Genomic DNA, 27,500 nt, shown 5'->3' with positions numbered 1-27,500 from the left:
TGTAATGGAGGGAAATTGAGAGGAAGAAGACGTCTCACCCATCAGAAACCCTGGAAAGAAACCCAGCGCTGTCTCAGGGTGGAGGACCCTACTTTTCAAAGGGGAATAATAGGCATTGCCAGAGATCCTATTTCTTGATCCCTGCACTTTGCCAAGCTCTGAGCCAAGGGTTTTATGCATGTGATTTTATTAAATCCTCACAACAGCCCATTTTACAGAGAAATAACCTGAGTCTCAGCATTCAGTGGTTTGTTCAAGGTCATAAATGAATACGATGGTGAAACTGGGGTTCCAGCTTAGGTCTCTTTAACTCCAAAGTTCATGATCTTCACTACTTACCTATACTGGTCACTAAAATGAATGAGGAAGGAAGGAGGGAAAGAAATAAAGGAAGGGGGAGGGAAGTCAGGAAATCTGGGAGGAGGGGAGGCACCAAAATAAAATCTGAGTAGTTGGAAATGGGGTGTCAGCAACACACAGGAGAATGGGTGCGGAGTGTTACTCACCAGTTGGAGTGATGTCTGCGTGACACACCAGCCCTATAGAAGGTCGAAGGGGTTTGGTCTTGTCAAAGCCTTCGGTTGCTCCCGGCCCCACCTCATTGGGCACCCAGGAATCTAAGTCCCCAGGCCCTCTATCCTCTGGGAAACAGAAATCTTGCCCATACTTTCTCCTCAGTAGCCATAAATTCAGACTTCCAGTCCCCACTTATTTAAGAGCCCAAAAGTCTGGACCCAAGCCCATCTTGCCTCTACACCCAAGAGTTCAGGCCCTTGGATTCCACCGTTTCCAGGAGATAATAATCTGAGCCCACAGCTTCTCCTCTCTGGGCTGCAGGAGTCTGGGCCCCCAGTTTCCTTCTTTCCCAGGTGTCTTGGCTTCTCCATCTCCCTCCCACATCAAGATCTAGGACCATAGGTTCTCTGTCTCCAGGAATTCAGATCCCTAGCCCTCTCCTGCTTCAAGATCTAGAGAATCCTGCCCCCAACTTCCTCCTCTTCCAGGAACCCAGGAATTCAGGACCCCTGGGTCCTCTTGCCTTAGGACCCAGGGGTCTGAACCCCAGTCCTGTTATTCTGGCCTAGAATTCCAAACCCTCAGCTCGTGCCTCCTGATCACCCTGCACCTGCCCTCAGGGAGACCCCAGCCCAGCCAGGGGCCCAGGGAGAAGGGGGTGGGGTGTCTCACAGAGAGTCAGCAGCTGCAGATTCATCACCAGGGCCGTGGTGGGCAGTTCTCGGCTGGAGCAGGAACAGGAGCCAGGGCTTGGCTGTGCCCTCCCCCCTACCAGGAAATGAGGCAACATCAGGAAGCCAGAGCCCTATTGAAGGAAGGAAGGAGCGAGGTGGGGGTCCCTGGGTGACTGTGTCACAGCCCCATGGTGCTGTGGAAAAAGTTGGGAGAGGGCGCAGTCATAACTGTTGTGTTCATTAAACTTCGAAAAACAAAAAAATTAGCACCGATTATGTGCCAGACCCTGTGCTACACGGTTGGGGGAAAGGGGCACAGAAGGGAGTCAGACCCCATTACTGTGCTCAAGTAGCTCCCCGCCTGATGGAAAGGCAGATTCCGACCAGGTTAGTTAAAACAAAACAAAACAGAACAAAATGATGTACGCTATAATGGAGGTCACATAGGGCACTGTGAGAGTATACAGAAGGTCCCTAACCCTTCTGGGATGAGACTTAGGGCTTGCAGGACGAACTGATTTTAAGCTGATACCTCAAATTGGTGATTCGTCCTCTCCCAGCCTCCGTTTGTCCATCTGTAAAATGGGCTCTCATAAGTAAACTATAAAATGAGGACTGATGCATTCCGCCTTAGCTGGGCCGCAGTAGGAGGACTGAAAGTTACTCCTCTGGAACGACTTTCTAGGCGGAGAGAAAAAAAGAGCGGCGGCAAGTGCGCCAAGACAGGTTTGCGCTTAAATCTGCAGCATCACCTCTTTTCCCCGCAGCCATCGTCTAGGACCGCTGTTCTGCGCCAGTGCGCACGCGCGGATTTAGCCCGTGGAGGCTAGCGGGCCAAGACCACAACTCCCAGAGTGCTCCGCACCCCCGCCGCCGCCTGGGATTGCTGTTCTGCGCCAATGAGCACGCGCGGACTCCGACTGCGGAGGCCGTGCCCAGGGACCACAACTCCCAGAGTGCTTCGCGCCCTCGCCGCCGCAGCCGCCGCCGCCGTTGCCGAGACCAAGATGGCCGGGAGTAAGTGTGGGTTCCGTCAGCGCGCGGGCATGGTACCGGGAACCCCGGGTGGTGCCAGGGGTAGGGCAAGATGGAGCCCCCGTGGAGGCGGTGGGGTCCGGGCCGGAGGGGGGCGCAGAGGTCACGAGGGAGCTCCTTCAGGGCGGGGGTGGCGCGAGAGGGGTAGAGGTCACCGGGGGCATCACTTGCAGGGGTGACCCTCGTCGCCCACCCTTCCAGGAATCGCCGCCTTTCTCAGGAATGTCTGGGCCAAGGAGCCGGTGCTAGTGGCATCCCTCACCATCGGGGGTCTCGGTGCGTGAGTGCCCCAGGCGCGAAAGTGCATCACCCCCAATCGGCGTCCCGGCTTTATCTCCTCCACCCCCTGGAGGTCCCACTGCCCCTCACCAGTGCTCCATCGACCCCCCCACCATCGTTCCATCCTGTATCCCCGAGGCCCGACCGCCGCCCTCAACGTTCCGTGTCCCCACTTGTATGCCAACACCCCCCACCCCTAGTATTATGACTCCACCACCCCATCGCTCCCCACCCCGTACACACCCACCCAAGAGGTCCAGAATTCCTTCAAAGAAGAGGTTGTCAACCCTAGCTGTGCATTATAATAGCTAAAAAAAAATAATAATAAATGAAAAGTAATGTCCTTATCCTCCCCTTTCACCCTCATCACCCCCCCCCCCAGATTCTGAATTGAATTGGGTGGGGTGGAGGTGGGGCTAGGGAATCTTGTGTCTTGTGAAAATCCCCCAGTGATTCTAACGTGCTTCTGCGATTGAGAACCTCAGCTGTAGAACTGGGCTACTCAGATTTCAAGGTAATGCTGTGGGTCTTGGTGAAATACAGGTTCTGTTTCCGTAGGTCTGGGGTGGGTCTGGGGATGCTGCATTTCTAACACGTTCCCAGGTCTTGTCAATACTGCTGGCTGGCAGGCCACACACTGAGTGAGGTTCTAGAACACAGTTGTCCCACACGGCAGCCACGGGTCACATGGGCCACTGAGCACTTGAAATGGGGCCAGTATGAATTGAGATGGTACATGTTACCCTGATGTAAAGCATACACCGGATTTCAAAAACTTTGTATAACAAAGAGTATATAAAATATCAATGTCTTTTATGCCGAGGATATGTTGAAATGCCTTGGGTATACCAGGTTAAATTTATCTTTTAATTTCTATGTTTTAACTTTTTTTTATAAATTTATTTATTTACTTTTGGCTGCCTTGGGTCTTCGTTGCTGCACGCAGCTCTTCTCTAGTTGCGGCAAGCGGGGTCTACTCTTCATTGTGGTGCGCCGGCTTCTCATTGCAGTGGCTTCTGGTTGCAGAGCACGGGCTCTAGGCGCGCGGGCTTCAGTAGTTACGGCACGAGGGCTCAGTAGTTGTGGCTTGCAGGCTCAGTAGTTGTGGCGCACGGGCTTAGTTGCTCCGCAGCATGTAGGGTCTTCCTGGACCAGGGCTCGAACCCATGTCCCCTGCATTGGCAGGCGGATTCATAAGCACTGCGCCACCAGGGAATCCCTGTATGTTTTAACTTTTATGTGGCTACTAGAAAATGAAAAATTACATACATGTCTCTTATATTTATGTCGGACAGCACTGACCCAGAATATTCCTTTACATGCCCTGCCCCACCCACCATGACGCCCTGCTCCTACCCCAGGTGGACTGTAATTTCACAATGACTGTTTTTTGTACAAAACCTTCTCCTCAGTTTGTAACAGTTCATGATTTCTCTGGAACGTTCCCAGGACACCCCCGACCCACACCCTTAATATGCTCCATGACTCAAATGCGCTCATTCTGTGACCAACCCTTTCTTCCTTCCTGTGTCTTCTAGATCCCACAAGTCTGTGGATGCTTGGCTTCCACCCTCACTTCCAAAAAAAAAAAAGTCTTATAAACTCTTCTGCTGATGTACGGGGCTCCCAGGGTGCCAAGGGGCCTCCTGGAGGTGCTGGACCCCCCCTCCTCCCCTCCCCGCATGCACTTGACCCCCATCTTGAAGAGGCTCAGCTACGGTCCCCGCCACCACCTCCTTCCCCTGGGCCTCACCCCTGTGTCTCTCCACAGCTATAATTCTGCCTGCCCTCAGCCCCTACATCAAGTACTCCATCATGATCAATGAGGCCACACCCTACAACTACCCAGGTGAGTGGGAGCCAGGGCAGCAGCCTTGGACCTTGCTGAGCTGGGAGTGGAATGATGATGGGCAGGTCTTTCCTCTGCAGGGATCCAAGATTCTGCAGTGCAGTCTGGACTCTCTTTTTTTCCTTCAACAGATATAATCCACATGCCGTAAAATTCGCTTTGTCTGTTTTTGCACTTTGAGTTTCTGTCACGGTTCCAGATTTCTGTCCTTGTCCGGGTTCGCAATCTCTGTTGCTTTCTGGAGTTTTGTCTTCCTGGGTCTTCACCTCTCCAGGTCTCTGTTCTGCTTCCTTGTGTCTGTTGGGTCTTTCTCTGGGTCTCCTTTCTGTATCCATCGTTCTGGTTTCCCATGTCTCTAGGTCTCTATTTCCCCACTTCCCTGCATCTCTGATTTTCTGATCCTTACTCTCTCTTCTCTCTCCCCGGGGTCCCGTTTCCCTCTTTGAAAGTAAGCTGACAGGCCAGCCCTTCTCTGTGGGCCCCCAGCGATCTGCTCGTCTCAGTGCCCACCCTCCTGTCCCACAGTGCCCCTCCGAGACGATGGGAACATGCCTGATGTGCCCAGCCACCCGCAGGACCCCCAGGGCCCAAGCTTGGAGTGGCTGAAGAAACTGTGAGCTCCTCCATTGACAGGGAGAGGCCCCCTCCCTGACGGCCCCCAATAAAGATGTGAAAACCACACCCAGCGTCTGAGTGTGTGCGGCTGCAGGTGGAAGCAGTGGACAGTGGCCGAGGCGAGTGTAGGGGTTGGTTTACTGGGGTGGGGGTGGGGTCAGTCAAAGGCGGGGCTGGCCAGGGTGGGGTAGGGCAGCAGCTTGTCCGGCCCCCGAGAAACCCAGCTGGAGTCTAGGGCCTCGTCCGCTTCAAAGCCGAAGTCTTCCTCGACCTTAATCTGGGGGAGATGAGAACAGGCGTGAGAAGGGCCCCGGCCTTGCTGTTCTTTCCCAGGCCATACGGTGTCCTCTGTGCACCTCACCAGAAGTCCCGGCATCCCCTGCAGTGTCACCGCCCTCCCCTGCCTTCTCTCCCTCCTCTGCCGCCGACCCTCCCCGGTTATCTTTTCTTCTCCCCAGAGCTGCCTCCACATCTTCCTTGCCTTCACGCAAGCCCCTTGCCTGGCGTCTTACAATGCTTTCTCCTTCCCCGGCCAACACCAGCCCTGTCCAAGCCTTCCAGCTCTCCCAGCCTTGCAGGGCCCGGCCCTGCCGCCCCGCAGCGCAGCAGGGAAGCCCAGGAGCCCCAGTCCCGCCCTGCGGACCCCTGGACTCCAGGCTGCCCCCACCTGCACCGGGGCCAGTTCTGGAGTCAGCGCAGCTCCCACTCGGCGGCCGTCCCGGGGTGCTCGCCGCCTCTTCCGCCCGCTGGGCCCCTCACCAGGGGCCGGGCTGCCAGGTTCTGGGGGTGCAGGCGTCCTTCTAGGCGGGGACAGCCCCTCTTTCTCTGGAGGCTCGTTCTCGGCGTTGCCTGGGGTGGGGGCGTCTGTGCCCTGGCTGCCCTCGTCCTGGCAGACAGGGAGGTGGGCGCGTGAAGGCTGCGTCCTGGGCTCCTGCTTCTCCCAGCCCACCCGTGACCGCATCGCACTCACCTCCAGCACGATGGTGAACTGGCTGGCGCGGTAGTCATCACCGTAGGAGTCCAGCACTCTCATAAGGAACCTGCGGCCGGAGAGAAGCCGCCAGGGGGGCAGCTTTATCTTCTGGCGGTTGGGAAGGGGGCCCATGACAGCCCAGCTCTGACTGAAGCCAAGGCTGTCCTGGACCCAGAAGGTCTGAGACACCCGGGTGGCAAGCACTTGAGACAGCCAGTGGGGCTCTGGGCAGGACCAGGTGACCTGCACCTCCGCTCCTGCTCTGTAATCTGGAGGTGACAACCCCATTGGGCGGCCCGCTGACCACGACACTGCAGCTTGATGACTGCTTTGCAGTACTCGGCTTGTAAACGGTCAAACGTAAGTTATTATTTTCATTACTCCCTGGGAGGCGGGCCCGGAGCACTCTCACTGGTGATGCTGCCTTCTCTTCCCCACGCCTGCTTCTAAAAGCTTTTTGGTTGGTTGTTTGTTTTAAGCTCTGAATTAGGTGGTCCCCATAAGCCAGCGCCTGGGTGGAGCGTTTCACGTGCACAGTCTCTTATTCTACAAGTAGGTATCAGGTGTCCTCTCTGTGCTATCTGCCACGGAAGCCACTGATCTGTCACCATCTGTGAGCGCCCGCCACGTGGCTACCAAGCACATGAAATGAGGCTCGTGCAACTGAGGGAGTGAATTTCCAATTTCACTTCGTCTTAATAAACTTGGCCTGTGACCACTGAGGAACTGAATTTTCAATTTCATTTGAATGAATTGACATTTATTTTAATGAATGTTAAAATTCCACTTCAATGTAAAATAAAGTCACCACCTACAGCTAGCATCCTGGACAGCACAGGTGTGGACAAGAGGAGGACCCAGGAGCTGAGCCCTGGCTACTGCAGGTTCAGGGTTTGGGGAAGTGAGAATGAACCAGCAAAGAGGCAAGAATCAATGGCCGGGAGGAGGGGAAACTGAGGCAGATGAGTGACCTGGCCAAGAAAGTGCTTCAAAGAAGAGGGTGTATCCACTGGGTCAGGTAAGTGGAGGGCTGAGGACTGACCGGGGGTCTCGGCATCATGGAGACTCTGTCATAAGGCCTGTTCTCCACGTTTCACAGAGGTGGGGACCCAGTGGAGTGGCGGGCCGGCCCCAGAGCTCACTTCCCATCCGGGTCGCGGTGATCCGAGGCGGGAGGCTCAGCTGAGCTCGTCCCCTGTGGGCTCCCATTTAACCCTCAGCAGCCTTGTGATCTCAGTGTTAACCCTTAGTTGATGGGGAACTGGGGCTCAGAGAGGGGATGTGGCTTGCCCTGAGTCACACAGCAGAACGGCGCTCGAAGCTGAGTCTGTGACCCTTAGTCTGGTCTCCTGCCTTCTGCTACACTCCATACAAAGGGAGCACACCTCTCCCCCGAGGCCCAGGGCTCAGCTTTCTTCCAAGGCCCAAGGTGGTGGTGACAGGGGTTGGGGAGCAGAGGCAAGCGATGCAGGCCCAGAGCAGGTGTGCAAGGGGTTACCTCCGCTCCTGCTGGAGTCTCCGAGTTATCCTCTGTACCTGATGGAGCCTGTTCAGGACCCGCTCGTTCACCTGCGGGGAGGTGGGAGAAAACACAGGTCAGCCGGACTCCGCATGCCCAACACGTGGTGAATGGGGCCCCGCTGGAGGGCGACTGGCCCAGGGCCATCCCGGGGCCCCCAGGGCCATCCCGGGGCCCCCAGGGCCCGCTGTGTCTGCTCCTTCCCCCTCCTCATTGCCTCTCTTGCTTCTCTCCCTCATCCACGCTGCTCACGCTGGCCTCCAAGCTCACGCTTGAGTCCCCTGACACCGTCCTGTCCTGGGGGCTTTCCACGTGCTCTTCCCCAGGTGCCTGCCTAGCTCTCTCAAAGGCTGCACTCAAAGGCTACCCGCTCAGACCTCTCGTGAATTGCAGCAGCCCCTCCCCCACTTCCCACGCCAGAGCGTCCCCCCCCCCCCACCCCGGCCTCTCGGCTCCACTTTTCCATCGCCTATAGCCTCTCTCTCTGTGCAGCGTTCTCGCTCTCCCTCTCCCCCAACAGAACAGAAGCCCCAAAGGCCCGGGATTTGTGCCTCTGTCCCCGGTGCCTTGAGCAGACCCTGGCAGAGGGGGTGCTCCCTAAATACTGTTAAACAGGTGACTTCACCTAGTGATAAAGTGCTTGAAGGACACCAAACTGGTAGATATGCTGGAGATAAGGGCAGGAGGTGGCCGCCTTAGTCAAGGTCATCAGAGGAGATGTGTGCCCAAGCGTGAAGGCGTATGTTCTGCTCCTGCGTCAGAAAGACCTGGGTTTGAATCCCAGCCTGCCACTTCTCAGCTCCGTGACCTTGGGCAAGTTACTTAACTTCTCTGAGCCTCAGGTTTCTGCACTGGTAAAAGGAGAATAATAACAACGTATTCCTGGCGGGGGACGGGGGAGCTAAGAGCAGAGGCTCAAATGCAACTCCATTTGAGCAAATGGTTGAGTCTCTTTGGACCCCAGCATCCATCTGTTAAAAAGGGCTCAGGATACCTGCTGCTTGGGGGGCGCTGAAAGAGTTCCCAGATGTCCCTGCGTAAAGCCCCCAGAGCAGGCCTGGCACGCAGTGGGTGCTCACAGGTGAGAGTGCTCGCTCTGACAGCACCACCCTTGCTGTCAGACCCTGTGAACACACAGTGACGTGAGGAGTCGTGAAATCACGGGGTGGTGGGGGGAGAAGAGAGAGGAGTGGTCATGGAGATAAGAGAGGTTGGGGTGAGCTGAAGGATGAAGCGGAGGCAAAAGCTACCTGGTAAAAGATACATAGTATCTGGTTTATGTATATTATGTAAGTTTATATTAACACGTACATAAAACCATATTACAGAGTGCTGCAGGGACTTCCCTGGTGGTCCAGCGGTTAAGACTCCACGCTCCCACTGCAGGGGACGCAAGTTTGATCCCTGGTTGGGGAACTCAGATCCCACAGGCCACACAAACAAACCAAAACAAAAAACACCAAACAGTACTGCTAGGGACGTCATCATGTTAACTCATCAGGTGTGTGTTTGTATGTCTGTCTGCTGGGTCCGTAGGGAGGACTGGGACAGCTGGCCACAGGGTATGCACAGGTTCAGCCTCTGTGCAGCTTCAGGGGAATATACTTTAATGCCTGGAGCTGACCCTGCTCCAAGCCCACTGCCCTCAGCCTGGCATTCAAGTCCCCTCCCCAGCGTCCCCATCAGACCAGACACCTCTCCAATCCTGAGTAAGCCCTACGCCACACAGAGTCCTAAATGTACCTTTCCCTCCAGCTTGACGTGTTCCTACTTAATCTAAGACTTGATTCAAACCTCACCTCCTTATTAGTTCTCTAAGTCGTCTCTCTCTCTCCCTCTCCTTGACTTCTACCCTAGCTCAAGCCTTCTCCTCTACTGCCTGGGCCACTACACCAGCCTCCTTCCAGAACTCCCCCAACACCGTTGTTACAGGTTGGATGGTGTCCCCCCAAAAAAGGTGTGTTGGAGTCCTAACTCCCAGTGCCTCAGAATGTGACCGTATTTGGACACAGGGTCCAAATTACAAAGGTAATCCAGTTAAATGAGGTGATTGGCCTTAACCCAATATGACTGGTGGCATCCTTATTAAAAGAAATTGGGATATACACACACACACAAGCACGGGAAGATGAAAGCAGAGATCTACAAGCAAGGAACACAAAAGATCTCCAGCAAACCACCAGAAGCTAGGGAGGATGCCTAGAACAGATAACAGATTCTCCCTCACAGCCCTCAGGATGAACCAACCCCGCTGACACCTTGATCCCAGACTTCTAGTCTCCAGAACCGTGAGGCAGTACATTTCTATTACTTAGCCATCCGTTTGTGGTTCTTGATACAGCGGCCCTAGCAAAAGAGTCCAACCAAATTCAGAGAGTCTTTCAAGCACTGACCCTGTCCCTCCCCTGTTTGAAACCTTTTGATAGCTCCCCATCACTCTCAAAAAAAAAAAAAAAAATCCAAACCTCTTGCTCTGGTGTTTGTGGCCTTTCAAGATCTGGGCCCTGCTTACTGCTCCATCCTCATTCTCACCAAGGAGGCTAATGCAGTGATTCAGCAGAAAGAACCTGAGGCTGGGCAGAGGCGTGGGGATGGAGGGGAGGAGAAGGACCCCAGAGAGACCTGAGAGGCAGGACACACAGGACAGGAGCGAATGATGTCAAGGGTATGGGAGATTTGAAAAGTTTGATCGGTGGGCAGCAAGAAAGGCACCTGTGAAACATCAGTGAGCTGATCTGGGTTGTCAGATGATGCTCCTAGAGGAGACATCTCTCCAAGGTGCCTTGCACAGTGCCTGACATATAATAGGTGCTAAATAAATTAATAATGAATGAATAAGTGAATGGAAAATTCATTCAGCCGGGCAAGGAAGGCTGGGCATCTAGACAGGCAGAGACTGGGAAGGATTGGTAATAGAGGCCAGGGGACCCCAAAACAGGGGAATCCACACTCACCTACCTGCTCGATCTCCCGGCAGCGTCGACCTAGCGCCTGGTACTTCCTGCGGTTTAGTTCCCGCTGGCGCCGCCGCCGGCCCCGGGCTGCCTCTTCCTCTTCATCTCGCTCCCGGAGCCCGGAGCCACCCAGACCCCCAGACACAAATTCCACTTCTGTCTCAAGCTCGCTCTCCAGGATGTGACCACCGAACAAAGGAGGCAGCGCCAACTCTGAGCCTGGCGGCGCTGAGAACTCTTCAAAGCCCACAGCTGCCATGGTCCTGTAGAGTCAGTGGGTTCAGGGACCCTGAATACCTAGCCCTTAGTCCCTCCTCCCACAGACCAGAAGCCCAACTCCCAGACCCCTCCTCTCTCTGATGCAGGAGTCCGAGGCCCCCAGCCCACCATTCCCAGGATCCAGAAGAGTTCGAGCCCCGACCCCTTCCTCCCAGGATCCAGGAGTCCAGGGCCCCAGCACCCGCTTCCCAGTATCAAGGAGTCCAGACTTCCAGACCCTTCTTCCCCGAGTTCCACGGGGAGTTCAAGCCCCCCAAGCCCTCACTCAGACCCAGGAGTCCTGACCTCCAACCGCCTCGCCTGTCAGATCCAGGAGTCTAGACCCGTAGCCTTTTCCCCCAGGATGCTCGAGTACGGACCCCAGTCCCTACAAGAGTTATGAGCCAAAGGAGTTGCAGGAACTGCAATCCCCGTCAGTCCTCAGCGCAGAAGACCGCGCTTATGCAGCCGCAATGTCTTTTGGGATTCGTAGTTTTCCCCAAATCCACTCACCCTTCTCTCTGCTCCAGTTCCATCTCCCTCCGACTCCGGGCGCCCCGGGCCTCAGAACTTCCAACCTCGCTAACCTCTAGGTTAAGTCGCTCGCAAAACTACCTTTCCCATCAGGCTTCACGACCCCAGCATCCGGGACCTTTGCCGCTACGCCTTCTGGGAGCTGTAGTTTCCTATTTCCGGCCCCGCTCCCCAACCCCTCCACCTCCACCTCGACTCCTGGCTGAAAGCCTTGCTTTCTCGTCCAACTCCTCCACCAGTGGTCTGAGTTGCCCTCGACTTTATTCTTGTCCTGACACCCTGTCGTCAGACTATGGCGATTCTCCGCTTATCAGGCTCAGTCCACAGCGGGCGTGAGCCGGATAAAGCCCCTCTTCTCTCCGGATCATTCCTTCTCCGCCTAGCGGCAGGTGCTAATAAAGTTGTTGTTCCAAACGCAGCCAGGAAAGACGCGGTGCAGGGGCCAATCAGAGCGCAGCTTTGCTTCGACGACGGCGCATGGTTGAAACGTCATCAGTGAGCGTCGACCGCTGCTGGGAAGCTAATTTCTTAGAAACCGTCGTGCGAGAAGAGAAGAGGTGAGTGTGATGGAGACGAGGGAAGGGCGGGAGGTTGGCTTCCTGGGTCTGGAGGAGGAAGTGTGTAAGGAGAAAGGCGGGCCTTCGTAGACCGACTACCCAAAGGTCTCAAATGCTCCTGCATTGTTAAGGCTCTGGGGATATAGCGGCAGCAAAAAATCGTTCCCGGCCCTATTAGCGCTTTGCATGGTGCCTGGGGAGACAGGCTTAATCAAGTAATTACTTAAGTAACCACAAATGTGTGAAGTGCTTTAGGGTACACACAGGGCGTGCGGGGTGTATATCACCAAGCAACTTATCTACTCTAGAGTGGGGTGCGTGGGTCAGGGAGCTGGAATATGAGAACTGAAGGATGAAGAGTTGTTGAGTTGGTAAAAAGGGAGGAAATGAAGACCTAAAGTGAGGGGAAGAAGTTGGTAAGCGAAAAAAGTGTGAGAAGGATTCAGGGGCATGGGGAATAGTGGCGGGGGCTGAGGCTGGAGAGGTTGGCTGGCATCAAGCGAAGTCGTGGTACCTAATCCGTGGCACGTGCTGCGCTGGGCGATGGAAATAGTGTGCAATGAACAAAATGGACACGGTCCCTCTTTCCTTACAAATTTAAGCTTAATGGGGAAGATGGACATTAAACAAAATGTTAGAAATTTAGAGAATCTCAAGTGTTGAAGTGAACTGAAGGGTTCATAGGATGTATAACAGCAAGATAGCATCTAGTCTCAGGGTCAGAGATAACCCACGCTGCAAGAAATAATGTTTGTGCCCTTACCTTTGGGATGAAAAAATAATATATCCAGAGAGCCGGAGAAAGGAAACCATAATGTGGTTGGTATAAGGATTAAATAAAGTTCATTCATTCATTTGCCCAATATTTCTTGTATACCTACAACGTGCTAGAGATTCTGCTAGATGGTGGAGATATAACGGTGAACAGACAGATAACCACCCCTGGTTTTGCTTACAGTTTAGTGGGGAAACGGAGAAGAGAGGATAAGAAGAGATACTTGAGTCTAATGTATGGAGAGCAGATCATGTCCAATAAAGGACGAGTTCCTCTTATTCAGAGAAAGCAAGAGTAACGAGAGTTTTAGAGAAAGGTGTGTGTGAGATAACATGGGTGCGTTTACAAGGAAAAGCTGTGTCTTATAAAGAGAAGTGAACAGCAAAGTGATTCAGTTATACTTATACATATATCTATCTGTTCTTTTTCAGACTCTTTTCCCTTATAGGTTATTACAAAATACTGAGTATAGTTCTCTGTGCTGTACAGTAGGTACTTATTGGTTATCTGTTTTTTATATAGTAATGTGTACATGTTGCATTTGTCTTTTTTAAAAAAAAATTTTTATTGGAGTATAGTTGGTCTTCAATGCTGTGTTACTTTCTCCTGTATGGCAAAGTGAATCAGTTATACATATACATATATTCGCTCTTTTTTAGATTGTTTTTCCATATAGGTCCTTACAGAGTATTGGGTAGAGGTCCTTGTGCTCTACAGCAGGTTCTTATTAGTTATCTATTTTATACATATTAGTGTGTATATGTCCGTCCCAGTCTCACATTTATTTCTCCCCCCCTTCCCCCTACATTTGTCTTATTGAAAGAGGAGAACAGGAAGAGGGAGCGTTTCTTATTTTAATAATAAAAAAAAGCACTGGGGAGGACAGAGCGGTGGGGATTGCACCTTGTAGAGTAGTGTTTCGCAGCCTTTGCAGCCTTTTCCACTGTGTGGGATTCACCGAAAATACTAATATTTGTACAGCACCTGGGGGGGGTAGGAGCTGCTCATAGCCCAAGGTGATTGGCCTGGAGGCTCTAGACATTTTAGGCCCTGCCTGGTTGTCCTGATGGCTGAGGAGATCAGGATGCCTGTCGCCCATTTGGGGCCCAACAGTTGGTGGGGAGGGGCCTCTGCTGGTGGCGGGGAAGGAAAGGATGTGAGGAGAGGTCTTATCAAGGGAGGGGATGTATCTTTTAAGTCTTAGTGAAGTGGTGGTGTGAGGGGTGTGCAGTGTCCTGTCCAGTGAAGTGAGGGTGAGAAGGGTGGGTAGTGTGGGTTATGACTGGAGACCATCTGGTTCTGGGAAGTGGGTTCATGGATTCATTCAGCAGGCGTTTCCTGAGCATCTGTTATGTGTCAGGCACAGTTAGGAGCTAGAGAAAAAAGCAGAAGAGTGTACCTGTCCTTGTGGAGCCTGCATGCTGGTGAGGTTGATCAAGAAGGACCAGGGCCACCTGGCAGGGGAGGCCTGTCCCAGGAATGAGTGGGAATCCCGCTCGCCCTGCCCGCAGGCCTCGGGATGTCTCTGGCCGACGAGCTGCTAGCTGACCTCGAGGAGGCGGCAGAAGAGGAGGAAGGAGGAAGCTATGGGGAGGAAGAGGAGGAGCCGGCGATCGAGGATGTGCAGGAGGAGACCCAGCTGGATCTTTCCGGAGATTCGGTCAAGAGCATCGCCAAACTGTGGGACAGCAAGATGGTGAGAGGAGCTCCTGGGGGGTGACACGGGCAGCAGCTCCTTTGCCTGGAGAGTCCCGGCTTCTGACTCTCTGCTCCTCCCCGGACAGTTCGCTGAGATCATGCTGAAGATTGAGGAGTATATCAGCAAGCAGGCCAAAGCTTCGGAAGGTACTTCTCCCTCCCCGTGGCCCTCGCCCTCGCCCGCCCCGGCTCTGCTCCAGCCAGGCCCCTTGGCTCCTTTGCTGCTGGTGACTTTGGAAGTTGGCCCTTCCCGTCACCCTTTGCCAGAGCCCTCTTCTTCTCTTCCATCCCAGCCCAGTCCCCTTCTCTCTTAAGAGTGTACTGCATTCCAAAGCTGACAACTTCTTTCTAAGTTTTCTTTTTTCTTTTTTGCCCGTGCTGCACAGCATACGGGATCTTAATTCCCTGGCCAGGCATCAGACCCAGGCCCCCTGCAGTGGAAGCGCAGAGTCCTAACCACTGGACCACCAGGGAAGTCCCTAAAGATGACACTTCTTAAGTCCTTGCTCTGTGCTGAGCACTGGCTAATTGTGATAGGATTTATCTCAAGGCTTCCCAAACTTTATTGATAACCTGATCAGTTATAGAGTTTTGCCACACCTGTAAAACACTTATTATTTCACTTTTTTTTTTTTTTTTTTGTGGTACGCGGGCCTCTCACTGCTGTGGCCTCTTCCGCTGCGGAGCACAGACTCCGGACGCACAGGCTCAGTGGCCATGGCTCACGGGCCCAGCCGCTCCGCGGCATGTGGGATCTTCCCGGACCGGGGCACGAACCCGTGTCCCCTGCATCGGCAGGCGGACTCTCAACCACTGCGCCACCAGGGAAGCCCTGTTTCACATTTTTAAATCCACATACTTTTTCCTTCAGTTTACCCAAGAAGGAAAGATATTGCTACTGTGGATGGAAAACGGCTATCATTTGTTAAATAGAAAGTAACCATGAAAATATAAAACAGTATCCATAAAAGTTATTAAAATCTCTCCTCACTTCTAACCCTGGGCAAAGCTGGGTTGTCTCTTGAGTGTTCAGACCAGCTCTAAGAGGACAGTGCTGTCATCACCGCTGTTTTTCTTGGAAAGCTGTGGCTCTTGATTTGAATTCCTAGGCAGCGGGAAGCCAAGGGAAGCTTTTTGGCACAGGAATGGTATAGTCAGAGCAGAGTTTCAGGGAGACTCACTTGTTCCATCGTTTCTTTTTTAAAAAAATTAATTAACTTGTCGGCTGCGTTCGGTCTTTGTTGCTGCGCGCAGGCTTTCTCTCTAGTTGCGGTGCGCGGGCTTCTCATTGCGGTGGCTTCTCTTGTTGTGGAGCACAGGCTCTAGGCGCACGGGCTTCAGTAGTTGTGGCTTCCGGGCTCAGTAGCTGTAGCTCGCGGGCTCTAGAGCGCAGGCTCAGTAGTTGTGGCGCACGGGCTTTGTTGCTCCACGGCGTGAGGGATCTTCCTGGACCAGGGCTGGAACCCGTGTCCCCTGCATTGGCAGGTGGATTCTTAACCACTGCACCACCAGGGTTAAACTTTAAACCTTTAAAACTTTCTTTAAAGTTTTCGTGAGGCGCCCTGCGGGCCAGGCCTGTGTGGGCCTCTGCTCTCAGAACGCTCAGGGGCTGGCGGAGCAGTTACTGGTGGGCGGTGCCTGCTGGGATGGAGGGAGCCCAGGACACTCGGGAGCCACAGGAGGAGCTGGCTGACCCTGCCACGGTCAGGGAAGAACTGATGTCTCAGCTGGACTTTGAAGCATGAATACACATGACAGGCCAAGAATGGGGTGGCGGGGGGGTGCGCCCAGGGAAAGAGAGCTGCACCTGCAAAACCTTGGACATCCATAGTGGTGGGGAGGCTGGCAGGGCACCAGACCCTGCAGGGTTTCAAATGCCAGGCCAGGGAGTCATGGGGAATCATAAAAGTGACATTTCCTGGTGTGGGCCAGGCTCGGGGATTTTAAGTCAGACCCAGTCACACCCCATGTCTGGTGGGGAAGGTGGACATGAAACACCTCAAACTGGGTGGTGATGGTGTCTAATGGATGTGGCGGGAGTGTGGCAGGAGCACAGAGAGACAGCTGACCCCTCCTGAAAGGTGCGGGAGGGATTCTTAGGCGCCTGTGAGCCTTAAGGACGCGGAGGCATTTGAGCATCAGGATTCGGAGCGCAGACTCGGGAGTCAGATCTCAGCTCTGCCATCTGCTGGCTCTGTGCCATCAGGCCGTGTCCCTCCGTTTCTTTCTCTGAAATGTTGGCCTGATTTAACACCAACCTCCCTGGCTGGTTGTGGATAAAATAAGTTAATGCCCGTAAGGCACTTATAACAGTGTCGTATGCCCAGTAAGTCCTGTGTGTGTCAGTTGCTCGTGATAATACTGTCATCATTGTCATTATCGTTGTTATTATTAGCGCTTGAAGGGTTTTCCAGAAACAGACACGAGGAAGGGATGTACCAGGGAGAGGGAACAGCGTATTCAAAGGCCAAGAGAAGAGTGAAGCAGGCCAAGTGTTCAGGGCACTGTGATCAGTCCTTTAATGGCTGGAATGACGTAAAGCGGGGGTGTGATGAGAGGATGCGGCCAGGAAGGTGCAGAGGCCAGACTGCAGTCACTGAGCCAGCAAGTGTCCACGGAGCGACTGCAACAGGAGCTGCGCAGCTACAGGAAACAGACCTAGTACTTGTCCTCGCAGAGCTTCCAGCATTTTGGGAGGCCTCAAACATCACTCTGGGTAGCTGGGCTGTTAGTCTAAGGGTGTGGTGAGCCCCAGGAGGCTTTAGGTCCAGGGCGAGATGGGGTCAAGTCTAGAATGGCCTGGAGGGAGAGATGGGAGGTTTGCAGATATGCAAACCTGCCCCCCAGTTTCCTCTTCAGCCCCTCCCTGCTCCCCTCCAGCTGCATCCCCAGTCTCCCTGAGCTGTGGGATCTGGAACGGGGTGGGTGCATAGACACACACCCACACCAGGCTCTTTCTCATCCTCACAGTGATGGGACCGGTGGAGGCGGCCCCCGAGTACCGGGTCATCGTGGACGCCAACAACCTGACGGTGGAGATCGAGAACGAGCTGAGTGAGTGCTGGGAAGGGCAAGCAGAGACAGCCCTGCCCGGTGTCCCCCACAGCCTCCTCCCATCCCCAAGGGAGGGGCAGGCAGGATCACAGGCCGTCTTCCCTGCTGGCCTTTCCCGGGGTCCTGCCCCCAAGCCCCTGTATCAGCTGGAATCCAGGTTCAGCTGCTGTAACAAGTGGTTACGTGAGAAGGAAGCATATTTTCCTCTCATATGAAAGTCTGGATGAGGAGTCCAGGCTCTTTCTGTCTCATTGATCTGCTATCTGTTTCATGGTACAAGGTGACTGCCCACCTCCAGCCATCACCTCCACGTCCTCATCAGCAAAAAGCTGGGAGAGAAGAGGGAGTGGCCTGGAAGTTGCACATGTGACTTCAGCTCACATCTTGTAGATCAGAACTAACTCCCATGGCTGCCTCCAGCCATAAGGGCAGCCGGGAAATGTAGCTTTGTGCTGCGTGTCCGTGAGCCCAGCTATAATTAGGGGTTTTGCTACTGAAGGAAGAAGGGGAAATGGGTACTGGGAGAGCCAGTAGAGTCTGCCTGCCCCTCATTGGGCTCCTCTCCGCCCTGTCGCCCTTAGACATCATCCATAAGTTCATCCGGGATAAGTACTCGAAGCGATTCCCCGAACTGGAGTCTCTGGTCCCCAATGCACTTGATTACATCCGCACCGTCAAGGTAAATGGGAAGAAGTGGGCTCCCCGACTGCCACTAATGTGAAGGGGCGGCGGGGCCCTGCTCTCGGACGCCCCAGGTTTAAGGGGAAGGTTCCCCTTGCTCAGCCTTTGGCTGGAGACGGGATGAGACTCGGGGAAGCAGTCCTAAGTGCCAAGACCCCGAGATGGCAACAGGCCCTGGAGCATTCAGGGAACGAGAAGAGGCGAGGAGGCGAGTTGCAGAGGCTCTGGGTCTTAAGGGAAAGTGAAGGCGGGCTCACCAGTGCGCAGGGCCCCCCATGAGTCCAGGGGCGGATGGGGGCGGTGGCAGGGGATGCCCACCCAGGGAAGTGATGTGGTCAGACCCGCACTCTGAGTGGCCATGGGCTGCAGGCCTGTGGCGGCAGCGGGTCTTCCCTGGGTGGCCCGTCTGCTCAGCTCTGCTTCCGGGTCAGCCCACACGGGGCAGACGGTGCGGATCCTTTGAGCAGCGGAGTTGCCAGGAGTGGGGGGAGGCAGGGGAGTGCCCCGGGTACAGATCGGGTGGGTGCAGGAGCACGAGAGGTTCTAGAGCTTCCTGAGTCCCAGGCCCCCGTCCTGCCCTCTCGCCCCCCAGGAGCTGGGCAACAGCCTGGACAAGTGCAAGAACAACGAGAACCTGCAGCAGATCCTGACCAACGCCACCATCATGGTCGTCAGCGTCACTGCCTCCACCACCCAGGGGTGCGCACGGGCCCCGCTGGCGCACGGCGGTCTGGGCCAGCGGCATGGCTGTCAGTCTCAGGGGGATAGGGCACTTCAGCTCGCAAGCCAGGCACCGTGCTGGGCTCGGGGCTCCCCGGGCATGAGAAGCCAGCCTCGCCCAGGGTTTCGAGGGTGAGGCAAGGGGCAGGCCCGTAATTAGAAGTGTCTGTCTCTGGCGTGTCATCCCCTTGCTAGGGTGAATGCCGGCTCTCCACCTGCCCCTCTGGCGTCCGTGCTGCGCCTAGGAGAAGGGGACATCCGTCACCGCAGAGTAGAGCTCTGGAATGGTTGATCGCAGCGGTGACCGTGCTCCGAGGGAAGCGGCAGGGTGGTGGGCCGGGGTGGCCAGCAGGGCTGAGGCCTGCAGGGTGTGGGGGGCCTCGGCGGGAGAGCGTTTCAGGAAGAGGGAGCGCCTGCAGAGGCCCGGCTCTGGCATGGCCTGGGCAGGGGCGCCTCCCCCAGACGGAGACAGGACTGGGCAGTGCGGTGCCACCGAGGACTGGTTCCCAGCAGCCCTGGCTTCCAGGCCTCAGGGCCGGCAGGGGCGGTACCTGTGGTGAAGCCGCACACACATGTGTGCACACACACGCAGCTGGGAGGACGCGGGCTCCCGGGCCACTCAGACGGGACACGCTGAAGCTCGAAGGTCGGGTCCGTCCCAGCCTCACCCCCACCCCCCCCCACCCTGCAGGCAGCAGCTATCGGAGGAGGAGCTGGAACGGCTGGAGGAGGCCTGTGACATGGCACTGGAACTCAACGCCTCCAAGCACCGAATCTACGAGTACGTGGAGTCGCGCATGTCCTTCATCGCGCCCAACCTCTCCATCATCATCGGGGCGTCCACCGCCGCCAAGATCATGGGTGAGGCCCGTCCCCACGCAGTGACGGCCCCGCGGGCCATGTGACCTTGGGCAAGTCTGTTCCTCTTCTGTAAAATGGAGATTTGGCCCTGGGGCCCCAGGACTGTGTCCTCTCGCCCCCACCCTCTCATCTCTCCTGGAGACCACAGAGGTCGGCCAGCTTGCTCTTCACACAGACATGGAGAAAGGATGGGGGCCCTGAGCCTGGTCAGCGCCCACATCCCCAGCAGAGCTGGGGCCAGACAAGCCGCAAAGGGGAGAGGCGGCGTGGCTGGTGGAAGTGCTGGGCATCCCAGCAGCTCCCAGCACTGCCATGGGCCCATGGGGCCGCCTGGTAGTAGTAAAGTCAGCTCTCTGAGCCTCAGTATCTCCACAAGACGGGGGCACTGGTCCTGGCAGTGGGTGCCTTCCTCCTCGGGGGCTCTCTGTGGCCTCAGAGTGCCCCTTCAGGCTCCTGGCCCCTTCAACCGAGAAACACTTCCCCGGGGAGTTTGATAAAGCAGCCGTATTAGTCAGTTCAGGCTGCTGTAACAAAGTACCATAGACTGGGGGGGCTTCAACAACTGAGGTTTATCCTCTCACAGTCTGGAGGCTGGGAGACTGAGATCAGGTGTCAGCAGGGCTGGTTCCTTCTGAGAGCCTGTCTCCTTGGTGTGTAGACGGCCACCTTTTCACTACGTCCTCATGTGGTCTTCTCTCCATGTGGGACTGTGTCCTAGTCTCCTCTCGTAAGGGCACCAGTCCTATTGGATTAGGGCCCATCCTGTGGCCTCATTTCACCTTGATCACCTGTTTTGTTTTGTTTTTTTAATTTGGTTGCACTGGGTCTTAGTTGTGGCAGGCGGGCTCCTTAGTTGTGGCTCGCCAGCTCCTTAGTTGCAGCTTGCATGTGGGATCTAGTTCCCTGATCAGGGATCGAACCTGGGCCCCCTGCATTGGGAGTGCTGAGTCTTAACCACTGCGCCACCAGGGAAGTCCCTGATCACCTCTTTAAAGACCCTGTCTCCAAATACAGTCACATTCTGAGGTGTGGGGAGGGGAGGGCTAGGACTTCAATGTGTGAATTCGGGGGGGGACACAGTTCAGCGCATAACACAGTCTTGGGGGCAGGTGTGTGCAGAGTTGCAGGTAAAAGCAGTGGTGTCGGGGAAGGACAAGCTCGGGTGTGGATCCAGCTTCCCCCCTCGCTGGCCTCACGTCTTTGGGCAAACGGTGTCACGTGCCTCAGTTTCCCTAGTGGCGATTGGGGGTTGTGCTAGTTTCCTGTGACTGCTGTAACAAATGACCACGAACCAAGAGGCTTGAACGACGCAGTTTATCATCTGACAGCTGTGGAGGTCAGAAGTCCACCGTGGGCCTCACGGGGCTAGAATGAAAGTGTCGGCAGGGCTGTGGTCCTCTATGGTGGGTCAGGGGAGGAAGCCGTTCCCTGCCTGTTCCAGCTTCCAGGGGCACCTGCATCCCTTGGCTTGTGGCCCCTTCCTCTGTCTTGAAAGTCTCCTCTCGTGCCACTCTGACTTTGCTTTTCTCTCCCACTTTTAAGGACCCTCGTGATTACATTGAGCCCACCAGGATCCTCCAGGATAATCTCCCCTTCTCGGGGTCCTTAACGTGCCCGTATCTGCAGAGTCCCTTTGGCTGCATGTGGCACTGTAGTCGCAGGTTCCGGGGATGGTGATGTCAGTGGCCATGGGGGCTGTTCTGCTCCCGCCCGGGTGTTGGAGGCTTGTTTCAGGGACTCGTGTGTGTGATGAGACCATTTACCTAATGCTTGAAAGCGCCCAGCACAGGGCCCTGCACACAGCAGTCCCACCCCAGAGGTAGGACTACTTACAGTATTTACCTGCAGCTCCTCCTCCCCTCCCCCATGCCCGCAGACACGCTCAAGGGAACCCAGCGGTGATTCACACCCAGGCCCTGTTGTTGCGAGCCCACAGCGCGGTGAAAACCACTCTGAGGCCAGAGCAGGGCCTGTGTGGCTTCGCAGACTTGGGTCAGGTTCCTGTTGGGCCAGTCTGCTCACTGTGCACCTCTAGCAAGTTGCTTCACCTCTCTGAGCCTCCTCCAAACCCCTCTCGGAGGTGGGACACGTCGGCCCTCCTTGGGGGGGCCGCCTCGGGGCTCCAACCAGAAACTCCTGTGAAGGTGCAGCGCACGGCGAGCCCCCAGACAAATCCCCCTGGTCCTTCTGAGCCCCTCCCTCCCTCTGTCCCGCTGCAGGGGTGGCCGGCGGCCTGACCAACCTCTCCAAGATGCCCGCCTGCAACATCATGCTGCTCGGGGCCCAGCGCAAGACGCTGTCCGGCTTCTCATCCACCTCAGTGCTGCCCCACACCGGCTACATCTACCACAGTGACATCGTGCAGTCCCTGCCCCCGGTGAGTCCCACCCCCCTTGGAACCTTATGCTGTGCCCCAAAGGGCACCCCCTCCCCCTGCTGCTCCTCGGGTCCCAGGGGTCTCTGCTGACGCCAGGAGTCAGGACCTTGGAGGACGGGCCGCACAGGGTGTACGAACAAGGACGCTGGAGCTGACAGGCCAGGCTGGAGTTCTGATCCCCCTCAGGCTCCCCGTGTGTAAGTGGGGTGAACTGAACCTGCTTCATGGGGTGGAGACGAGGACTCACTCGTACGAAATGCCTTGACATCAGGCCTCGCACGTACAAAGCAACGGAAGCGTTAAGCTTGTGAGTTCGGGGTTCCCAAGACCACGGTCAGGTTCAGTGGCCGCTAGAAGGACTCGGAGAGCTCACCTTGAGCCGATCCACCCAGGGCTACGGTTTATCACAGTGAGCGCACCCAGAGTAACGCTGGCCGAGGGGAGGCACGAGGGCAGGGTCCTCGGGGCTCAGTCTCTGCCGAGGCTCGGGGGCACAGACATGGCTGGGGCCCCGTGACTCAGAGACCCCACCCTAAGTCACAGCGCTGTTCCCTGGCTTACCCAGGCCCCTGCCAGCACAGATCACCACCCAGGAGCCAGGGCCAAGGCCAGACTTCTTAGGACAGGGTTAAATTCCCCTCCACGCCTAGCTGCTGCTGGCTTACTATGTTATTATTATTACTGTTATTCTTCTCTTTATTATTATTGCTACCATTACCATTACTACTGGTCACCAAGACTTGGGGCTGTGGGTGTTACAGGTACCATCGTGGTGTTTCTCAGAACCCGGCCCCTACCTTTTGTGGCACATGACACCATTTTTGGGGATACACAGATGGATGTTTTAAATTTTAATGTAGGTATTTTCTCCGTATTTGATAATCTTCCATCTGTAGTAATGCAATTCAGCCTTCTGTGCAAAAACGGGGAAGTAGGTTATCATTCTCACCGACGATGATTTGTTACTGTAACACATTATTACAGTAGGGCGATAGCGGTAAAGGTGAAATGCTGACAGGCAGAAATGGAGACGGGGGCTAGAGTTGTGGAAACGCTGCCATCTGATTGCATCCTCACACTGACTCTGCCTTCCTGTCCATGACTCCAGGATCTCCGGCGGAAGGCGGCCCGGCTGGTGGCTGCCAAGTGCACGCTGGCAGCCCGAGTGGACAGTTTCCATGAGAGCACGGAGGGGAAGGTGAGGGGCGGGCGGCGTCTGTCCGGGTGGTATGTGGTCTGTCTCAGGGAGAGCTGTCAATAGAGGACCCAGCACAGCGACCGCTGTCCTAACAGGGCAGAGGCGGGGGTGTTGGTCGTGGCCCCTACCGAGGTCAGCGTCCCCTCCCCCTTCTGTATGAGTTTCCCGTTGCTGCTGCTGTGACAGATTAACCACAGGTTTAGTGGCCTAAAGCAACACAGGGTTACTGTCTTCGAGTTCGGTAGGTCAGAAGACCACAGCGGGTTCCCTGGCCTGAAATCAAGGGGTTGGCAGGGTTCATTCCTTCCGGAGGCTCAAGGGGAGGATGGCTCCACTGCCTCTTGCAGCTTCCACAGGCTGCCCGCGTCCCTTGACTTGTGGCCCCTTCCTCCCTCTTCAAAGCCAGCGTAGCATCTTCCCAGCTCTCTCTGACTCTGCTTCTGTTTCCACATCTCCTTTGACTCTTTAAGGACCCAGTGATTACACCGGGTCCACACTGATCATCTAAGGCACCCTCTCCCCGTTTCCAGATCCTTAACCCAGTCACATCTGCAAAGTCCCTTTTGTCAGGTAAAGTGACACATTCGCAGGGACCAGAGAGTTGGTTGTGGACACCTTTGGGGGAGGGGGAGGTATTTATTTGCCTACTACACCAGGATCTGTCCCCTCTACCAGAACTGTCATTGTTCACGTAATTATTCCATCAACCTGTGTGCCTTGGCGGACTTGTTCTGGGAGAGTAGATGTTTTCTGTCTTGTGCATTATTGTTTTCCAAGCACCCACCCTGGCACAGTGGGTTCAGGGGTTCAGTCTCTCTCTGACCACTGGCTTGGATGCTGGGGGTACAGCAGTGAACCACACAGACAAAAGCCCTGCCTCCGTGCCATCTCCATTTTGGCTGGGGGCAGGCCGAGAAGACACAAGCGGTAGGTCTGCGGTGTGTCCAGTGGTGCTGAGTAAAGCCTGGGAAGACAGATGTGGGGCATTGGGGGTGGCGAGGGAGGTGAGACTGATTAACCTGGAACTCAGGGAGGGCTTCTCCGAGGAGGTGAGGGTTTAACATAGACCTGAGTGCAGTTAGCATGCGAGTCCCGTGGATGCTGGGGGGGAAGGGTGTCTCAAGCAGAGGGAACAGTCGGTGCACAGGCCCTGAGGCTGGAGCACAGCGAGCTCCAGGGAGAGGAGGCTGGCGGGATGGGGGCAGATCACGTGCAGCCTCTCGCACCCTGGGGAGAGCTTGGCCTCAGTGGGGGTGCTGAAAGGGGGCCGATTTGAGGTCCTTCCTTAAGGAAGAGTCTGGCGGGACTCTCGGGGTGGGTATGGCTGACTCCAGGGTATCGCCACTTACTGACCTGAGGAGAGCTGGGGCAGAGGCAGGGGAGCGGGCGCGGGAGCTCTGTCTGCTCCATTGCCTGTGGGGCGCAGCATTGAGAGGAGAGGACTGAGCCTGCGATACAGTGTGGGAGCATCGCGTGGTAGGTGCGACTTAAACCCGCAGAGCCCAGAGGGTCAAGGTCCTCCAGGGCCGCGTGGGAACGAGGGGGACGGGCGGACAGGCCAGGCCCGAGGGAGCAGCTGCAGGACCCCCACCCCGTCCTCCCCAGGTGGGCTACGAGCTGAAGGATGAGATCGAGCGCAAGTTCGACAAGTGGCAGGAGCCGCCGCCCGTGAAGCAGGTGAAACCGCTGCCTGCACCCCTCGACGGGCAGCGTAAGAAGAGAGGTGGCCGCAGGTGGCGCCCGGGGACCAGTCGGGCCGGGACGGAATGGGAAGGGAAGAGGCTTGCACCCTCCCAGCTGACCCCCTGCCCTGTCCCCAGGTACCGCAAGATGAAGGAGCGGCTGGGGCTGACTGAGATCCGGAAGCAGGCCAACCGCATGAGCTTCGGGGAGGTCAGACCCCACCCTGCTCTGCCCCCGCCCCCTGCTGCATTCCTTCCTCTCCACCTGTGGCCACGCCCCCCACCCCCAGATCTGGGACAACACCTTAGGCTCCTCCCTGGTCTCCCCCACCCCGGCCTCCAGTCTCTCCCCGCCCCATCCACCCGGCACCAGCTCCCCTCGCCCCGAGGCTTCCCATCCACCCAGGCACTGGAGGCTGTTCAGGATCAGACCCCTGCGGGCCTCCCAGTCTCATGTCCCCCGCCCCCCGCCGCACATGCCCTTCCCCAGGCTCCACCCCTGCCAGGCTCTTGTTACCCGAGCATCACCCTACTGATCCTGCAAGAACTAGCTCAGATGCCCTTTCATCAGTGAAACCCATTTCAGTTCTTACACCACACACATGCACACGCACACGCACGGCCCCTCTCAGCTGTGAGCTCAGGGAGCAGTAACGGGACCTGACTTCCTTGCTGGGACCCCAGCAAGGCTCACTGCACTCGGGGCCCAGTAGGCGCCTGAATAGGGCCGGCCGATGGGGTGGGTGCCTGGGCTTCTAGCTGACTGAGGAGGCAGCTGGCACCCAACGCCTTCCCCTCCCACCAGATCGAGGAGGACGCCTACCAGGAGGACCTGGGCTTCAGCCTGGGCCACCTGGGCAAGTCGGGCAGCGGGCGGGTGCGGCAGACACAGGTGAACGAGGCCACCAAAGCCAGGATCTCCAAGACGCTGCAGGTACAGCCGCGGGCTGGGGCGGGGGCTGAGGGTGAGGGGCTGCGGGCTTGGGCGCTGGGCCCCAGCCACAGTCTGCACCTCCCCGGCCCTCCCCACAGCGGACCCTGCAGAAGCAGAGCGTGGTGTACGGTGGCAAGTCCACCATCCGCGACCGCTCCTCGGGGACTGCTTCCAGCGTGGCCTTCACCCCGCTCCAGGTACCGGCCCCCCTGGGGTCAGGAGGCCCAGGGACAACCCCTTCCCCTCCTGGGCTTCAGCTGCCTCACCTGCGGAATGAGCACGCGACAGGGCCCCTCTCGGGGCTGCCATGGGGGGAGTGGGCACCGATGAAGCCCTTGAAGGGCGTATCTGGGTTCCCTGCACTCGGTGAAGTTACCAGGGACCAGTTGGTCTCTATGACCTCGAGCAGGCTCAGTCCCTCCCTGAGGCTCTGGGTCCCCACCTTCCAAGAGCCGGGTGGCTGGGGCCACCTCAGGGCCCCGCACAGGAAAGGTCCTAGGTACGTGGGCTGGGCAGTCGGGACCCCAGCCAACCACCAGAGCACAGGATGGAGCCAGGGCAGGTCACTCACCTGTCGGGTCCGTGCCTCGGTTTATTCACCCACCAAATAGCGCTGGTGTGGCCCTTGGGATCTGAGGAGTACCAGCTCATTCCCTCCATCAGCAGGTGTCTGCTGAGTGCCTGCTAAATTCCGAGCGCTGTTGCATGTGCCGGGACAAAGCCACAAAACAGAGACAGGAAGTTTTGCCCTCCCAGAGCTTAGGGGGTGGCAGGGGGACAGATAACTAAGATACATAGTGTATTGGAAGGTGGAAAGTGCTGGAGACTGAAAGGACTAAGGGAGATGGGGAGCCTCCAGGGGAGGCCTCAGCGAGAAGATGAGAGTCACCGTGTGTAAAACATTCACAACGATGCCTGCCACGCGTCGGGTCCCCAGAGCTGGTCGTTAAATCCTCGGTGGGGCTGGTGCAATTTGTGCTGGGACTGCAGGCAAGCCACTTACTTCTGGCACTCAGTTTCCTTATTCAGGAACCAAATAGGATCAGCTGTTCTCCAACGGTGGTGTTTTTAAAGTCTCCTGGGGAACTTGCTAAAAATTCAGATGCCCAGATCCTCCCCTCTTCCCCCACCCCCCGGCCCACAGAGTCAGAATCTCCCAAGGTGGGGGAGATTTGGGGGCTGGCAAACTGTCCACATGTTTGCCCAGAGCCCAAGGACCACTGGGAAGGGCCTGTGGGCCCCTGACATTTCATGATTCCTTCACTGGGAGCTGGGGGAGCTGGGTGGGGGGCATTGTTAGGGCCCAGGCCCGTCTCCCCACCCCATCCCATCTCCCTCACCTGCCCAGGGCCTGGAGATTGTGAACCCACAAGCAGCGGAGAAGAAGGTAGCTGAGGCCAACCAGAAGTATTTCTCCAGCATGGCCGAGTTCCTCAAGGTCAAGGGTGAGAAGAGCGGCATCATGTCCACCTGAGGGGCGGTGCCCTGGGCCTTCTCCCGCTGAAGGGACACAGAGGCCCCACCTCTCTGAAGGGATCAGGGTCAGGATGGGGCTGGGAGGTTCCGGCAAGGAGAGCCGCCCCGTGCCGGCCGGTGCTGGGACTGTCCGGCGAGGCACGGGAGAAGGCCCGGCCCCGGAGCACAGAGATCACCGCCCCACTCACACACACAGCCAGCCTTCATCACGCGTCTTTTTTATTTTAACCGAGAAAGGAAATACCTTTGGAATAAGTGCAATTAAAAGCACGTTATCAGGA

General features: G+C 56.3%; 3 protein-coding genes across 4 annotated transcripts; 2 read left to right on the top strand and 1 right to left on the bottom strand.

Annotated features, from left to right (window-relative positions):
• Positions 1-2,080: 2,080 nt before the first annotated feature.
• On the top strand, positions 2,081-5,034 carry NDUFA3 (NADH:ubiquinone oxidoreductase subunit A3). The gene is made up of 4 exons (XM_022586076.3): positions 2,081-2,207; positions 2,427-2,501; positions 4,276-4,353; positions 4,879-5,034. Exons 1-4 carry the CDS (start codon positions 2,090-2,092, stop codon positions 4,968-4,970), a joined length of 363 nt encoding a protein of 120 aa, XP_022441784.2. The 5' UTR covers positions 2,081-2,089; the 3' UTR covers positions 4,971-5,034.
• Positions 5,035-5,076: 42 nt separating this feature from the next.
• On the bottom strand, positions 5,077-11,708 carry TFPT (TCF3 fusion partner). Its single transcript, XM_022586031.3, has 6 exons — positions 11,186-11,708; positions 10,419-10,677; positions 7,440-7,510; positions 5,939-6,008; positions 5,636-5,854; positions 5,077-5,245 (listed from the first exon to the last, which is right to left on the bottom strand). The coding sequence occupies exons 1-6, from the start codon at positions 11,206-11,208 to the stop codon at positions 5,126-5,128; spliced, it is 762 nt and encodes a 253-aa protein (XP_022441739.1). The 5' UTR covers positions 11,209-11,708; the 3' UTR covers positions 5,077-5,125.
• On the top strand, positions 11,646-27,500 carry PRPF31 (pre-mRNA processing factor 31). 2 transcript variants are annotated; one of them, XM_089902074.1, is made up of 15 exons: positions 11,748-11,763; positions 12,970-13,030; positions 14,050-14,234; positions 14,323-14,383; positions 17,207-17,290; positions 17,872-17,969; positions 18,564-18,670; positions 19,383-19,552; positions 21,772-21,929; positions 23,038-23,127; positions 24,733-24,860; positions 24,948-25,020; positions 25,615-25,743; positions 25,842-25,940; positions 27,092-27,500. In XM_089902074.1, the coding sequence occupies exons 3-15, from the start codon at positions 14,058-14,060 to the stop codon at positions 27,215-27,217; spliced, it is 1,500 nt and encodes a 499-aa protein (XP_089758200.1). In that variant the 5' UTR covers positions 11,748-11,763; positions 12,970-13,030; positions 14,050-14,057; the 3' UTR covers positions 27,218-27,500. The 2 variants fall into 2 exon arrangements, with proteins under 2 accessions (XP_022441675.1, XP_089758200.1); XM_022585967.3 differs by lacking the exon at positions 12,970-13,030 and having other exon boundaries at positions 11,646-11,763.

Source organism: Delphinapterus leucas, chromosome 20 (genome assembly GCF_059928025.1).
Source record: "Delphinapterus leucas isolate spDelLeu-1000000601 "Yukka" chromosome 20, BTC_Dleu_Yukka2, whole genome shotgun sequence".
In the NCBI taxonomy this organism is placed as follows: Eukaryota; Metazoa; Chordata; class Mammalia; order Artiodactyla; family Monodontidae; genus Delphinapterus; species Delphinapterus leucas.
The sequence above is the reverse complement of the archived record's forward strand: the minus strand, read 5'-3'. Positions and strand labels throughout refer to the sequence as shown.

Bases quoted from the DNA above. Each gene is read 5' to 3' on its own strand.
- TFPT (XM_022586031.3), bottom strand. From the start codon at position 11,208: ATGGAACTGGAGCAGAGAGAAGG. The intron at 10,678-11,185 runs GTGAGTGGATTT...CTGACTCTACAG, and splicing joins GAACTGGAGCAGAGAGAAGG to GACCATGGCAGCTGTGGGCT. The intron at 6,009-7,439 runs GTAACCCCTTGC...CTCCGGCCGCAG, and splicing joins AGACTCCAGCAGGAGCGGAG to GTTCCTTATGAGAGTGCTGG.
- NDUFA3 (XM_022586076.3), top strand. From the start codon at position 2,090: ATGAGCACGCGCGGACTCCGACTGCGGAGGCCGTGCCCAGGGACCACA. The intron at 2,208-2,426 runs GTAAGTGTGGGT...CCACCCTTCCAG, and splicing joins CGAGACCAAGATGGCCGGGA to GAATCGCCGCCTTTCTCAGG. The intron at 2,502-4,275 runs GTGCGTGAGTGC...GTCTCTCCACAG, and splicing joins CCTCACCATCGGGGGTCTCG to CTATAATTCTGCCTGCCCTC.
- PRPF31 (XM_022585967.3), top strand. From the start codon at position 14,058: ATGTCTCTGGCCGACGAGCTGCTAGCTGACCTCGAGGAGGCGGCAGAA. The intron at 17,970-18,563 runs GTAAATGGGAAG...CTCGCCCCCCAG, and splicing joins ATTACATCCGCACCGTCAAG to GAGCTGGGCAACAGCCTGGA. The intron at 19,553-21,771 runs GTGAGGCCCGTC...GTCCCGCTGCAG, and splicing joins CACCGCCGCCAAGATCATGG to GGGTGGCCGGCGGCCTGACC.